This window comes from Capricornis sumatraensis, chromosome 13 (assembly GCF_032405125.1).
Source record: "Capricornis sumatraensis isolate serow.1 chromosome 13, serow.2, whole genome shotgun sequence".
Classification (NCBI taxonomy): Eukaryota; Metazoa; Chordata; class Mammalia; order Artiodactyla; family Bovidae; genus Capricornis; species Capricornis sumatraensis.
Window position 1 is genome coordinate 64355787 of NC_091081.1, and position 16075 is coordinate 64371861.

The following is a 16075-nucleotide window of genomic DNA, read 5'->3' on the forward strand; positions in this document are numbered from 1 at the left end:
TAAATTCCCTTGGTACAACATCCCACCAAAAGAAAGCGGTGAACGTTTTCGAACCCCGTCTGGTGTTATTCCAGTAGTGGGAATCCCCACACCAGAAACGTGCTTTGGCGTGAATGGGCTCAGGCGGGATGGTGAGTGAGCTTTGATCTCACTCTTGGCGTCGGCTGGAATCGCACAGCGCGCCAGCTGACTCTATCTTTCTGTGCTTCTCCCCAGAAGCCCCTTGTGCAACGCCCCTGATCTGCAGCTTCGGGAGGCCGGTGGACCTGGAGAAAGACGACTACCAGAAGGTGGTGTGCAACAACGAGCACTGCCCGCACAGCACCTGGATGCACCTGCAGTGCTTCTACGAGTGGGAGAGCAGCATCCTGGTCCAGTTCAACTGCATCGGCCGGGCCCGGAGCTGGAACGAGAAGCAGTGCCGCCAGAACATGTGGACCAAGAAGGGCTACGACCTGGCCTTCCGCTTCTGCTCCTGCCGCTGCGGCCAGGGCCACCTGAAGAAGGACACGGACTGGTACCAGGTGAAGCGGATGCAGGATGAGAAGAAGAAGAAGTCGGGGTCGGAGAAGAACACTGGGAGGCCCCCCGGCGAGGCGGTGGAGGAGGCCAAGAAGTGCCGGCCGCCCTCCAAGCCCCAGAAAGGCCTGAGCCACGACCTGCCCCGCCGGCACTCCATGGACCGGCAGAACTCGCAGGAGAAGGGCGGGGCCGGGGCCGGCGCGGCAGTCTACGGGGCGCGCTCGCCCTGCGGCTCCCCGGGCCAGTCCCCGCCCACCGGCTACTCCATCCTCTCCCCCGCCCACTTCAGCGGCCCCCGCTCCTCCAGGTACCTCGGGGAGTTCCTTAAGAACGCCATCCACCTGGAGCCTCACAAAAAGGCCCTGGCCGGGGGCCACGTGTTCCGAAACGCCCACTTTGACTACAGTCCGGCGGGGTTGTCGGTTCATAGAGGGGGCCACTTCGATGCGCCGGTGCAGTTCCTCCGGCGCCTGGACCTGTCCGAGCTCCTGACTCACATCCCCCGGCACAAGCTGAACACTTTCCACGTGCGGATGGAGGACGATGCCCAGATGGGCCAGGGCGAGGACCTGCGCAAGTTCATCCTGGCAGCCCTGAGCGCCAGCCACAGGAACGTGGTGAACTGCGCCCTGTGCCACCGGGCGCTCCCGGTGTTCGAGCAGTTCCCGCTGGTGGACGGAACTCTGTTCTTAAGCCCCTCGAGACACGATGAGATCGAATACGATGTTCCCTGTCACCTTCAAGGTACAGGTGTTCACTCACCTTGCCGGTTTTCTGTGTGTGAGAAGTGAAAAGCCAACGAGAAGGGATGGCTGTGTTCGGGCTTCATTTTAACTGCTGGTGTGTCTTTGTTCTAGTCAGGAGCTAGCTAACATTTGAATATTTCAGCTCTGCCCAATGAGGTGGTGGAGGTGATATCCTTCACTCTGATGTCGCACTATACCAAGTATACAGTGGTCCTGGTGGGTAATTTTATGTTTTTGTCTTGCTCTCATTTGAAGAGAGGATTCGGATGTGTAGTGTTTAGTAATTGGGAAGAAAGTTAGAGAAGGAATTGCATAAAAATGTTTTACTTGCTATAAAATAGTTGCCTTTGAAATCTGTGTTAATATACTCAGCAAGCTATAGTATATTCTCTTTGATCCTTGTAAACAACACAGTAAAGGAAAAGGAGGGTGAGAGACAGTGAGTTTTTAGATTAGTTGAATTAATCTTAAAATTTGTGAAAGGCGAGACTTTCTTGATCGCAGCAAAAGGAAAAGTCAGATATTATTCTGGTAGTGAGAGGTGGCTTCCCTGGTAGCTCAGCTGGTAAAGAATCTGCCTGCAGTGCTGAAGACCTGGGTTTGATCCCTGGGTTGGGACGATCACCTGAAGGAGGCCATGGAAACCCACTCCAGTATTCTTGCCTGGAGAATCCCTGTGGACAGAGGAGCCTGGCAGGTTGCAGTACATGGGGTCACAAAAAGTCGGAGACGACTCAGCGACTAAGAACACACATGCGAGAGTAAGAGGTGGGGAGCTTATTAGTGCTGTGGATAACATACAGAGACTGGAGCATTTCATCCGAGAAATGAATGACAGGGCTGGTCAGTTGACAGAGAACTCTGTCAATTCATGTAAAACTATTGAATTTACGTAAATACGGGATATATGACATATAAGCTGTTTATAACTTTAAAACTGTGCTGAGAAAGCCTATAGTAAGAAGGATATATCTCCACTTAACTTCTTCCTACCATCCCCTGCTGTCTCACTTCTCAGAGACACTCTCAAATCTTAACTAACTTCAGATTTTTACAATCGTAATTTTAAAACTGCGAACTTTATTCTCTAATTTTAGGTATTACTTATTGATTTACCTTTAAAAATTAAAAAAAAATTTTTTTGGCTGTGTTGGGTCTTCGTTGCTGCGCAGGCTTTTCTCTAGTTACTGTGAGCGGGGACTAGTCTGTAGTTGCCGTGGGCGGGCTTCTTGTGGTGGCTTCTCTTAATGTGGAGCCTGGGCTCTAGGGCTCAAGGACTTCAGTAGTTATGACACTTGGGCTCAGTAGTTTCAGCTCCCAACTCTAGAGCACAGGCTCAAAAGTTGGGCTCACGGGCTTAGTTGCTTTGTAGTATGTGGGGTCTTCCTGGACCAGGGATCAAACCTGTGTCTCCTATATTGGCAGGTGGATTCTTTACCTCTACCCACCAAAGAAGTAAAGTATTGATTTACTTTTAAGGTGGATGATGATTTATGCTTTCTTGTATCTTTCCCTTTCTCTCAGGATAATGCATCAGAATTCTTAGTTGAATACATCACAATTCTTAGTTGAATCCTTAATGATTTTGCTATTATGAGTATGTAATCCTGAGCCAGCAAGTATAGATATATTTCCTGTATAGAGAGTCATATGTTCCAGGACACCTTTTGTTTTTATCAGAGTTAATAATTGCTTAACCTTTATTGAAGCTTTGGTTGGTAATTCTAACTCTGTAGCGACTCTATAAACTACCTTTCAAAAACATTTCCACATACCTGTCAAACGTTTTATGAATTTTTTTCTAGAAATTTTTTTCGTGGACACTTTCACCTTCCTGCTCCTGTCCATCCTGGTGCACTTAAATGCTACCTAGCTGTACTACTTAGGTGTCCTAGGAAATTCCTTCATCTCTTTCCTATTTTTTATCTTCTGCTTCCTTGACTTCATACTTTCTTTTTTATTCTTGGTTAATTTCCTGTTTGTTGAGAAGCATCCTTTAGGAGCTTTCTGAGAAAGGAGGCTTGGGAATAGATGTTTTGAGATGTTGAAAGTCTGATAATATCTTGATTCTGTCTTCACACTTGATTGGTAGTTGGCTGGGTATAGTCTTCCAAGTTATAATTATTTTCCCTTTGGAATTTTGAAGGCTTTTTTTCACTGACTCCTGTCTTCCCTAGTTGCTACTGAGAAGTCTAATATTATTCTTACTCCTGTTCCTTTATCCCCCCTTTCTATCCTCCAAAGGTTTTTAGATTTTCTCTTTCTAGTATTCTGAAGTTTCATGATGATGTGAGTCTCTTTTTCCATTCATCGTGCAAGATGCTTTCTTAGCTTTAAGATTTTGTAAACTTAGAGTCTTCAGTTTGGGGAAATTTTCTTTCGATTTATTTCTTTGATGATTTACTCCCATTTTCGTTTTCTTCTTTTTTTTAACTGTAAAACAGTTAATCAGATGTTGGAGCTCTTAGACTGATTTTTTTTTTTTTTTTGAGGTGGAGGAGATGCTTCATTATGTATGTCTTTGGTCCTTCTGTTCATCTCTTTATCATTTGTTTCTCTGGAAGATTTCTGTGATTTTATATTCCAGTATTTTTACTGAGTTTAAGGTTTTCTGTTCTGTGTTGTATTTGTAATTTCCTAAAGTTCTTTTTAATAGCATCCTGTTCTTATTTCGTGGATGCTATTTCTATTTTATTTTTCTCAGCAGGGAACGTGAGCTGAATTTGGTCTTGCTCGTTTTCTGGAATTTCACCTACTCCTCTGTGTCTTTTAGCCTTTGTTATTGGGCAGACCACTCTGAAACATAGTGGTGTGAAACAGTGATGATTCATAATTTCTCACAGTTCTATGAGTTGGTTGGTTAGGATGGCATCTCACACATCTCACCGTTGGCAGACTGGTTGGCCTTGGGAGCCTTGGCTAGAATGTCTTATCCCTGTTTATACATCCTTTCGTGTGCCAGTAGACTAGCCGGGGCTTTTGCACATGCTGTTTTCAGGATGGCAGTAAAGATGGCAAGAATGGAGCTGCATGGCCCTTCTCTCTTGAGACTTAAGCTTGGGACTGAGTAACTCACTTCAGTCACATCCTGTTCTTCAAAATAAGTTGTCAGGCTATCCCAAATTCAGGGGATCATTCAATAGACTCTGCTTCTTGATGAAAGTTGTATAGAATGTGTGGTTATTTAGTAATAAATTACTCTTTCTCTGTTAGCACTTCATCTCAACCTCCCCTGTGCTTTTTGTCCAGTTTCAGAGCTGCACCATTTACTATTTCTCCATTTTATTTCTGACCTCATATTTTGGTTCACAGTTGCAAGTATGTCATTGTTTCATGGAAGATGGAATTTGTATTTTGTTACATGATCTTTCTACTGTGTGGGGATAGTTATAGAGGAAAGAAGATGGAAACATCTTCATCATTTCATGACTGGAAGTATTCTTTATGAAAATGAATGAAGGTACAAGGGTACAGGGTACAAGAGAGGAGAGTTGTCCTTTTTCTATTCATGATGGACAGATTCCTTTCATTTAATCAGTTCACCAACCAACCAGACTTATGCATTGCATACTCGTACTGGGTACTATCAGTTCTTGCTACTCATCAATCTATAATCTTAGGATGTAAGATGTATTTATAAAAATGTAACTAACTTTACCAGGCCTAAGGCCCTAGTCTCACCTATGGAACTGGTATCACCTGGCTATTATGTACATAAAGCAGCATCTTATCATTTCCAAGAGGAAAAGGGCACTTTGACCTGGATAGTCAAAGGAGGCAGTGTGAAGACAGATATCAGGAGGTGCGGTGGACTTTAATAAACTCAGGGTCTAACTACTACGTCAGGTGTTTGTTGATAAGCAGTAATGGGAGCAAAGGAATGGTGGTTCATAAAAAGATCAGGAGACAGAGAATGGAGAGAACCATTGGGCTGGAGCAGAGGTTCTCGAGTGGAAAATGAGTAAAGTACGTGGAGAACAGATTACAGATGTCCTTTCAAGCCATAACAAAGAGCTTTGCCATGTTGATGAACTGAAGAATTTAGCAATTTTTTTCTTTTTTTAAGCCAATGGTTTCTTGGGAGAAAAATTGTTTGCAAGGGGTGGAAGCTATGCAGTTGTAACTTAAATCTCCATTCTAGATGCAAGGAGAAAAGGGACCAGCTGAGTGGTGACAGTGGAGATTGAAAGGTGGGAATAGCTGTGAGAGATTATGTTAAAGGGAAGATGACAGCTTTGGAGACAGCTTGACTGTGGAGGATAAAGATGTGTCCTTGTTGGCCCACTCTTAGTCTAGACAAAGTAAATGGTATTATCATGAACAGGAGTGGAGAAAGTTGAGGAAGGGACCAGGCCTTAGACAAAAGAAGATGAAGCATTTGTGTGTATTGGGTTTGAAGAGATGCTGGGACTTTTGTGTGGAGATGTCTCTCACAAGTGCTATGAGAAATAAACATCTAAGATGAACACTGAAGCTTATTTATAATGTTAGTGGCTAAAAGAGTGGAAGAGTTCTTGAATGGGGAGAAAAGAGAAGGAAAAGCAGGAATATATGACCGAGCCCAAGACTAATCTTGTGTGTGTACACACCTGAAGTACATATACATCCACAGATAATGAATGCATTAGGTGTGTACTACAAAGGTATTGAGCAGTTTGATTGTTGATAATAAAAATCTGAGGATCTGGGTGTTTTATCAGTACCCGACAAGTCAGTGCCACAAGTGGGGCCTTGGCATGTGTCTGTGTTTTTATTGCCACATCTAAGAGAAGTCCGTGCAATCTTTTTTATAACAAGACAGTGTCAATCATATCTTCCATTCCAGAGTTTCAACCATGTATTCCTTAAAGCATTTTCAGTTCCAGTAGAAAGGCCCATTCCAGGCCATAAGATTGCAGGCTGCAGTTGGTGATACACTCCTGAAATATTGTATTATTTCCAGTGGTGGACTCTGTGGATTGTCACGCCCTTGCCCTGGGGCCCTGTCCCCCTCACTGTCTTCCCTGGCTTCCAGCTCCTCTTCCCTGACTTTTCCAGATGAAGATGCTTTTGCTTGGTTGTGATCATTTATTAAGGTTTAATACTTTATTAATTTACTGAGAGAGATGGAATTAAGAATTTCTTTTGGTGCTTCTTTACCACTTAGAACCACAGAAATATACTATTTGTTTGAATTCACAATTCTAGAATAGATTTAGAAATTTTAAATTCTCAGTACTTAGGACAACGTGTAAACAGTAATTGAAACAAATCCAGAGACTCAGTCCAGGCCAGAAATTCCCATGATGTAGAGTGGAGGTTAAGAGTCAGACAGAAATTTAAGTCTGGACTTTGCTACTTACTGTCTTTTTGAATGTGAGCAAGCTACTTCAGCTCTAGTAAGTTTTACTTCCTCCTATCTGAAGTGGGAATAACAATAATGACTACATTATAGGGTTGTTGTGAGGGTTAAGTAAAGTGAGTCACATAGCCTCCAAGCACAGTGCCAGGTCCTGGGTAAGCACTCAGGGAGGTTCACTGTCAGCTTCATCATAGTGGTTATTGCTACCAACATGTGACTTCTCCATCTGTCCCTGCCCCAACCAGCCACCTGGGTGTCTTTGAGTGTTGGAGAACTGCAGTGAGTAAGTCTAGGAGGGAGATTGGAAATGAAGCCTTTTCCAGTGGCAGCTGGATACTGAACTGACATCCTGAAATGCCCCAGGCCACTCTGAGTGGGGATGGCATGTGAGATCATTTTATTTTCAGAACACTGCAGAGCAGAGGTGGGCAGTATTGCAAGAAACTGTTGTCACCCATCCCATTTTTGGCAGAGGCCCCCAAGGTTAAAATGTCTTTGGCTGTTAACATGTTCCATCCGTTCATGCAACATGCAATTATGGAGTGCTTTCCATGTTCCAGATACTGTGCCAGACATTGCACCTTCAAGGAAGGCATAGTTCTCACAGAAGTGGAGAGAGTCTTGAAAGTGAATGAAATGAAAGGTTTCCTTATAAGTACTGTATATCCCTTTCCAGTGGGTAAGGAGCAGGTTGACCCTTAACCACTGAAAAGATGGCAGTGGGCAGCACATTCTGAATAAGAAGCCTCATAGGAGTATGTGTCCTGCTGATGGTAGTTTTTAGCACAGTGGAACCCTGATCCCCGTAGAGAGCACATTGTTGCTGCTACCTGTTGCCTGATGCTGGACATTCTAACTTCCTGATTTGAACCTAAACCCTTCCAAATAAACAAGGGTGATGTCTTTCCTTTATAAGCATTAGATATCGATAAATAGTAGAGGGATGAGCTTGTGACTTTCAAGAGCCTAGTAAATAACAAGACATCAAACTCCTTTCAGAAAAAAAACACAAGATATAATTCTGGTTCCTAAATTGGATGTGGTGATGGCTGAGCAATTTTGGAGGCAAGAACAGTTAACGTAGTAATTTTGGTTGTGGCATAATTCTGGGCTATCAATACCAAGACAGACTCTGGGCTTTTTATGAGGGGACGATGAGAGCCCCTGAGCACAGACCAGCATTGCTGGTTCAGCCTCCATATTCCACAGTAGACCGCTGAGCAGAAAGCCCTGCATGATCCCAGGTTGGTTATGAGCCTCTGTGGCTTGGTCACGTGAGTGTGGGTATACGTATTGTAAACCTGGCGGCACTTTTCAGAAAAGTGAATTGAAGCCAGTGTTTAATAAACTTGAACTAAAAGTATGTGTTTCATTGACAGTAGTTGGTAATCCATCATTATTCTAAAAGGACAACTTGGGGATATATGATATGTATCATCTATTTTGGTGTTTATATTTGTTCAGATGAAAAAGTGTTAGCTTATAACTGACAAATAAGTGATTGTTTTAATCCCCTTTGGCGACCAAAGGTGGCTTCTTTGCTCTCAGCCTCGTGTCTTCTGTGCACAGGGAGGCTCATGCACCTGTACGCGGTGTGTGTGGACTGCCTGGAAGGTGTTCACAAGATCATCTGCATCAAGTGTAAGTCGCGGTGGGACGGCAGCTGGCACCAGCTGGGCACCATGTACACCTACGACATCCTGGCCGCCTCTCCGTGCTGTCAGGTTGGTGCTGACCCCACAGAGCAAGCAGTGGGGGACCTCAGGCTTCTGTCCCCAAGTAAATATGGAAGAGTCAGCGGCGGCCCTGGGGTGACGCTGGGGGAGGAGGGAGGGCGTGGAGAGCGTGCCGCAGGAAGGAGCGGCCAAGGGCCTCCCAGGAGTCCAGCAGTGACGCTTGATTAACTACAGCATGGTGCCGCTGCTCCTGGAATACTTGGCAGTCATTAAACGGGATCTTGCAGGATACTGTATAATTCTGTGGGAAATAGTTTCAGTCTTTTAAGTCAAAAAAGCACGTCTTAAATGGCAGAATAGCACACTTTGATTTGTAAAAAGTGAACATGAAAAGGACTCTGCTAGCCTGTTACCAGAGCTTGTTTCTGGACGGTGGGATGGGATGCTCAATGGTTCCTTTAGTTTTCTTATTGCTTACTTGGAGTTTTTAAAGCTTTAAATGTAAGAAAAAGTTGTCATTTAAAAGGAAAGAAGAAAGTCTCACTTCCTCTCGTAGACAGGATTTTCTTTTTGTTTCCTTTGTGTGGGACAGTGCAATTTATACAGGATCTGCCTGCCATGGAATGTGTCTGAGGCTGACTTGAAAGATTTGTAATCCTTAAAGCTCTGCTAAAGGGAGGCATATTCTGATGCTAAGAAAGCATCTGAAATTTAGCTGTCATGAGGAAAAGAGGGAAGTATTAACATGTGAAAATGCATTAAATAAGTCCATAGAAACAGAAGACAAAACAAAATCCTTGGAAATATCTTGATTTGTTTCCAAGTGCTTTGGAAAAGAAAAGGCTTTCTATAAAATTCCTTGATATTTACAGGCTGGAGAGATTATTTTCCTTTCCTCTTAAGTGGCTAAGCCTTTAATATAAACACCTGATAAACATTTCAGTAGTTTATTAATAGTTTTATATCTTTAGCATTATGATTTGATTTTTATAAAGAGAACATCCTTACCATTAGCAGTGTATTCAGAAGATAAGCTGTGTTGGTTGAATGAAGAGGTTGGCAGGGTTGGTATTTCAGCCTTTCTGTGTCTGTACTACTGATCTTAGAAGAGAAATGTAGTCGTGAGAGCCCTGAATGGGTCATTCGTAGCCTGTCGTTTGATTCTAGATATAATTGATTCCTTTTATGCTATTCTCATATACAGACCACATTTCCATTTTAAAACTTAGTCTTGGAAATGAGATATCATTGTCTTTTACTAAGAGTTATTCACTGTAGCATTTTATAATACCCATATACCTTGATGCCTGCTCTTGAGATGAGAGAAACAAAAGGAAGAGTTCTCTCCCACACACACCAGAGAGTTACCTTTTAAAGAATAGGGAAGTGAAAGAATGTGTGGGCCTGTAACTCGTAAGAGTGCTAGCACTGGAAAGGACTCCTTATTTTTCACATGCTGTGGAGGCCTGAACAATTAGAACTTTTCCCCTAGGTCTACCCACACATATCAGCATGACCACAAACCTCTGTCACTCCCAGCCTGGTTGCTCTTTCTGCTTCACCACTGACAGGCCCTGGGATTGCTGTCTTATCTTCAGGGAGAAAGCAGAGTAGTATCATGCCACACCCAGCCTGTTGTTACTCACCATATATTTCTTCCTTAAAACAATTTAATCCCAGACACTTTTTTTTTTTTTTCCTTGCCCCTTACTGGAGTGGACTTAAAAAAAAATCAATTTTTTGACTTAAAAAATTAATTAACTATATTCACTGGGAAAGGTACAAATGTTAGATGCTACAAAGGCATCAAGGAGTGTCTTCAGGAAGACTTTGAGGCCGAAATAAGCAGGAATTCATTATTAGAAACGAGTAACAGGTTAAAGAGAGTGGTTAAAGAGAGAGGTGTGCTTAGAATCTCACTTTTAATACTGTTCGGAGAGATTAGTCAGTTAAAAGGGAGTTTATCTCAGGGAGACTGTACTGACCAAGAGGGTAGGCTCTGGGAAAGCTACTGGGTTCAGATCTCAGCCTTTCTGCTTCATCACCATGCGCTTCAGTATGACCATCTAAAATTGATATGCTACTACCTACCTGTGGGAGTGTTTTGAGGATGAAGTGGTTGTAGAATGCATCTGAATTGAGAGCCCATTGTACTTTATAATTTCCTATTATTCACTGAAGTCCTTGGACCTGTTGCTGAAAGCTTAGGTCTGGCGCTATTAGAGGGAGGCCGGGGCATGAATGAAGGTACAGTGTTTTTGCAGGTTCCAGAAGCCTCGGCGTAAACATGGCCCTTATTTCCAGATCCTCAATTTTACTAGAGTATTTGAGGGAGATTTTATTTTTACCTCGAAGAAAGCAGAAGTATAGTTAGGAGTAGAATGAAAAATGTATTTATATACATTTAAGAAATAAACTCAAAAACAATCTTCAAAGAAATTTCATGCAGGTTTGGATAAGAGAGGTTGGTTTCAGCCACTTTTTAAAACCCATGGGGAAGAGGTTTTTGATTGTTAGGAGTTTTACTGGAGAAGTTTAGGCAGTAGAGGTCGAGAATTTTCTTCCCATCTGTAGAGTAATTACAAGCAGTGCTGCACATCAGGAGAGAAATGAAGAATCGTTAATCTTTTAGGCTGCTGGGTAAATATTTGTGTGTATAATATCTCATGCTTATCTGATGCTCTGCCCACTCTGTTTGGGGTAATAAAGGGATGCTTTGTTAAACTCTTGATCAGGTTCCCAGGTAAGCAGTCTTGAGTGTTGGTTGGTAATGCTGGGGGACAGAGGGGTAGTGTGGCTCACGGCCTCTTGTGTTTCCCCCGCAGGCCCGCCTGAACTGTAAGCACTGCGGGAAGCCGGTGATCGACGTGCGGATCGGCATGCAGTACTTCTCCGAGTACAGCAACGTCCAGCAGTGTCCACACTGTGGCAACCTGGACTACCATTTCGTGAAGCCATTTTCCTCCTTCAAAGTTCTTGAAGCTTATTGATGAAAGCTTTGCTTTAGTAATAGCTATTTTATTGATATTACTTTGTTACATATCTTTTCTAGGGAAGCCTTCTGTGACATTCATTTCTTTTCTAATTGAAAGGAGAGTTCCTTTGTGTACGTGTGCCACTTAAAGGGGTCCTGCCCCTTGCCCTCTCTTGACCCCCATGTGTTAGTCTGTGGTCATGACCAGCACCCAGCCAGGTACTCCTGTGAGCTTGGGGAAACGGTTCGCTATCACTAAGAGTCTCTCAGGCAGCTTTTAGGGTGGTGGGGAGGATGGGGTGAATTTAGGAAAGGGATTACATGGTCATAAACTGAGAGCATGGAAGGAGTTGGGGAGAAACTCTTACTAAGATGTTAACTGCCTACAGATCCACTTTTAAGTCTTCTCTGGGCCTTGGGCAAAACATGTGACAAGTGAATGTAACCTGTGCCTGGAGAGCTGATGGTGTGCTTATCCACTTTGGTCTGGCATTCTGCAGCACACACTGACCTGCAGCTTCCCCTCACTGGCAGATCACTGGGAAGTGGACGTGAGCCCTGATTCTATCCCTGTTGTATTCTAGCAGCCAGTTTTCATACTGAAAATAATATCCAAATTATAAGACACGTGAAAACAATGGGTGTTGCACATGTTTTTAGGTAAAACTGACCCGTAACAAAGAGAATATGCTAAAAGAATTTGGAAATGGTGCATACTGACTCAGAGGGCAAAAGGGCAGAACACTGTCATTTGAATTGTATCTTTGAGGTTGGTCAAACAAGCTTGTAAGGAGAATTCCATGAATAACATGATTTGGGCGGTACTGATTTATATAGGTTTACACTGTCGAAGTGTCATTTGATGTCAGATTCTTCTCACAGGTAAATCTCACAGCCACAGACCCTAACTGGTAAGTTTCACAAGCAGTCTTTGCCACACTTACCTTCTCCCCAAACTGCTTATGGCTGCATTTTACTCGGTTAGTGCTGAGTTTCCAAAATCAAAGATTTGACCTTCGGAAGGAATGGAAAAAAATTATTTGTGAAGCTTTGAGGAAAAGAATAATTTTAGTATTTCTTTTTAAAGTGTTTCATTTTGGAAGATCACCAATTATAATGCATAACAATATGTTTGAGGATAGATTATTCTAAAGATCTCCATGATAGCTTACCACTGTTGAAAAAGATGGTAATTTATAGAACTTTGTTAGTGAGAGCATTGAGCTTTCTAAAATACAGCCTCTGTTTAGAGTTTCCTGATTTAAATAGACTGACACCCCTTATCTTTATAAAACTGGAATTGGAATATGATTTCTCAAAAAATGAATTTGGTAATTTCAGCTATAATACACATATGTGTTATAAGGATGCTGAGAATATCCTTTTATGGGTAACTAAATTTGGGGTTATGTGGATATTTTCTGTTATTTAGTTTATATCATTTCCCCCTCTCACCCCCAAGAGAAAACAGTTGTTTTTCCTCTCAGAAGTGTTTAGGCATCATTGCAAGTGAGTTTCAGTTCTGCTACGTGGAATATTTGATTTTTTTTTTGAAAGAACACAGCTGACTGTGAGAGTTTGACTAATACTCTTCGTCTTTCGGTTTGGATGATGATAATTTGGCTGACCACATCTAGTTTGCATCTAGTTTGATATTTGATGATCTGAAGAATATTTCACAGTGGCGGGAAATGCTCAATGCTCATAAGACGCAGCAAGTTGCTTTAGCCTGACAGTGTTTGATGCGAGGAAAAGAGGTCTATAGGACATAGCCCTTGCAAATCTGTCTTTGATACACAAAACTGTAACTGAATCAGCTGTTTCCCTATTGATTCTCTGTCATGTACCAGGTATAAAAAATTGAGGAGTTTCTCTTGTCTTCAGTGTACCATTGGATTTTATTTCTTAATTTCAAATGAGTAGTAAAATATTTGTAATGCTGTTCTTTAACCCACCTAAATTTCTAAAGAGAAACCTGCTTGTATTGTTGTTCTGAAGCTTAAAAGCTTACATGTAGATCACCTACATGCCCCTCAGCCTAAAACTATTGCAAGTGTAGATGTTTTCCCCTTACGTTGTTGTCTACTCTAGGAGAAATAAGTATGAGGAAGTTTCACTGTAGTTGAATAAAATTTGCTTGTGGCCTTTATTTTGATGGCTCTGTTAGGATTCTGTGGGTGCTAAATTGATAATGCCTTTACGGCATTGCATTCTTGTCTAAAATGGAAAATTTGGCAGATTTGAGAATAAAATATAATTGAGTATGCAACCATGTGAAGAATAAATTTTATTTTGGAATCTGCTGACCTTAATATTTTCATCATACTTTCTAGAAGTACTTTGCTCTGAGTACCTTGATAGGAATTGGAATGTACCACAAAAGATGATTATTTTGATTGAGTTCAGATGTTAAAGAATATTAGTCATCCAAGAGGTCCCTTTTCTGTTTTTCTAATAGTGTTCAAAGACATGAACCCACTTATAGGTAATTTTTATCTACTTTAACTTGTTTTATCATTATTTTTAAGAGTTAGGAAGGAACGTCAGAAGGAAGGAAGGAACGTTGCTCAGTCGTGTCTGACTCTTTGCGACCCCATGGACTGTAGCCTCCAGGCTCCTCTGTCCATGGGATTTTCCAGGCAGTAGTACTGGAGTGGATTGCCATTTCCTTCTCCAGCGGATCTTCCTGACCCAGGGATTGAACCCAGGTCTCCCCATTGTAGACAAATGCTTTACCGTCTGAGCCATAATAAGGCTCAGAGTTAAACCTTGAACAAATAAAATTACCTGCTTTAGTTTAGTGGGATGACTATTTCTGATTGTATTGTCGTCTTCTCTTCAGGCTAGCTCAGTTCTTCACTCTCTTCTGTTTTCTGGTTGCATTTGAAGCAATTGATACACCTATGGCCGTGAAGTTAGGGAGTGGGCTGAATTATCCCATTGTAATTAAGAAAGAGCTTTCTCCAAACAGAATATTCCTAGGTGTTTAAATCCTAAAACTAACAGATAAACTTTTAATGTAACTTGTTAGATCACCCAGACTAACTTGCTGAAATCTTTCATTTTGTCCCGTAAGATCAGTGCTTAACATGCAGTCTCTACTCCTGTGTTCGGGTCAGCCAGTCCAGTTTGCTCTTCTATTTAGTCTCACGGTAGCAGCTGTTGGGTCACTGCAGTCAGAGGTTGGGGAGGAGGTGAGGAGAAAGTGCTCTTGTTCAGTGTTTTGGTTCCTGTAAAAGGATGCTGCCTAACCCAACTCATCTCTGTGTCCTGTTGACTTTATTATTATTCCACATCATTGAAAGAAAACGTAATGGATGGGCGTCATTAACACCAGCTCAAAAATACATTCTTGTCAGTAAAGATTTCTTGTCAAGATGTCTTGGATTGCACTTTTGTTGAGAGAAGACAGTGTAAATAGTTAAAGAATGTTGATAAAGTTGAAACATTTGGAATTGTGTGGTGTTAGGAGGTTTCTGTTTGTGAAATGTATGTATTAAAAATAATAAAATTTCAGAAACTAATATTGTATTCTCTCTTTAGTGTGCCACTTTATTTTCTGTTGGGATTTTAGGTTTTTGAGCATGGTATTGTTTGATCAGAAAAGATAATAGAGAAGTCTTTCCTATGGTTTGGTCACTATTCATGTAGCTATTTCAAAGTCCCTATTGCAGCTAATAAAGACTCAGAACTTTTTTTGCTGTTTAAAAGTGATGTGTCACATACAAATTCCCTTTACAACAAAATAAGCATTGTGTATAACAGAGTTGGTTCCATGTGGATGATCCACAATTATTGTTCTGGTTATAGGGAATTATATCTGACTAAATAGATAATCCTATTCTACAATTTTTTGTTGTTGTTTCTAGGCCTGTAACAATTTGCATAATGAAAAGACTAGATTATATTCTTCTTCATTATAAGAAAATGAGAACTGAGTTGTTAAACTTCTTGCTGACTTGAGGCACTGTGATCTAGTTTAGCTTATGTTTCAAATTTCCTTGTTCCCTTCATTTCACATATTATTCTTAGCCAAAGAATTGAAATCCACAAAATCATTAGAATACATAATAACATGTGGAAAGGAGGGTGAGGAAAGAGTCTCCAAGGGATTCCAAGCTTGTTTTACCATTATTTCCTATAGACATCTGAGATATAAATTTTATTTTATTCAAAGCCTAGTGACTTAGGATATCATGATTGCTACTAGTGTAATTTGTTTCAACAAAATTCCTTTGCAGTTGTAAGGAACATAGTTCTTACTATGGTAGAAAGAAAAAAAGTTAAACTGATTATTAAGAATTATGTTTAATGGAGGAAAATTTTATTTGTTCTTAGTAGTTTCCATTTCTTTAAATCTTGCTTATGTAGCTTTGACTTAAATTTTGCAGCAGTTAGCTTGCTAATTTTATAGGCTGTTTCTCTAGTAAAGAGTTAAATTTTGGAAGAAAAAAAAGCTGTGTGTGAGCTTTTATTCTTTTTATGTTCTTTCAGTTCTCTATACCTGGGATAAACCTTATCTAATGAATATGAAATATCTTTGAAGATCATAAAGTGTCATACAGATACACTAGAAATAATGTATTTTTAAAGAACACTTTTATTCTAACGATAATCTTTGACACTGTGGTAATTAATTCATATAAGCTCAATTTGGTATTGTCTCAGGGACAGCAAAAATAAACAAAGCGCTTTGTCTCATGGTATTCAGTAAAGACACTGATTACATCTGTCAGTATCCAAGTGGAACCCAAGTGGAATCTGGCCCCATAGCACCATTTCCTTGTGATGGACACCATGCCAGGGGTTCTGATAC

General features: G+C 41.3%; 1 protein-coding gene across 1 annotated transcript in view; it reads left to right on the plus strand.

Annotated features, from left to right (window-relative positions):
* Window positions 1-14728, plus strand: part of HECA (hdc homolog, cell cycle regulator) — a 43915-nt gene extending 29187 nt beyond the window's left edge. The window contains exons 2-4 of the mRNA XM_068985111.1: window positions 217-1266; window positions 8179-8333; window positions 11111-14728. Coding sequence (XP_068841212.1) covers window positions 217-1266; window positions 8179-8333; window positions 11111-11275 — 1370 coding nt within the window. The 3' untranslated portion in view covers window positions 11276-14728. The remainder of the gene's footprint in view (window positions 1-216; window positions 1267-8178; window positions 8334-11110) is intronic.
* Window positions 14729-16075: the final 1347 nt, after the last annotated feature.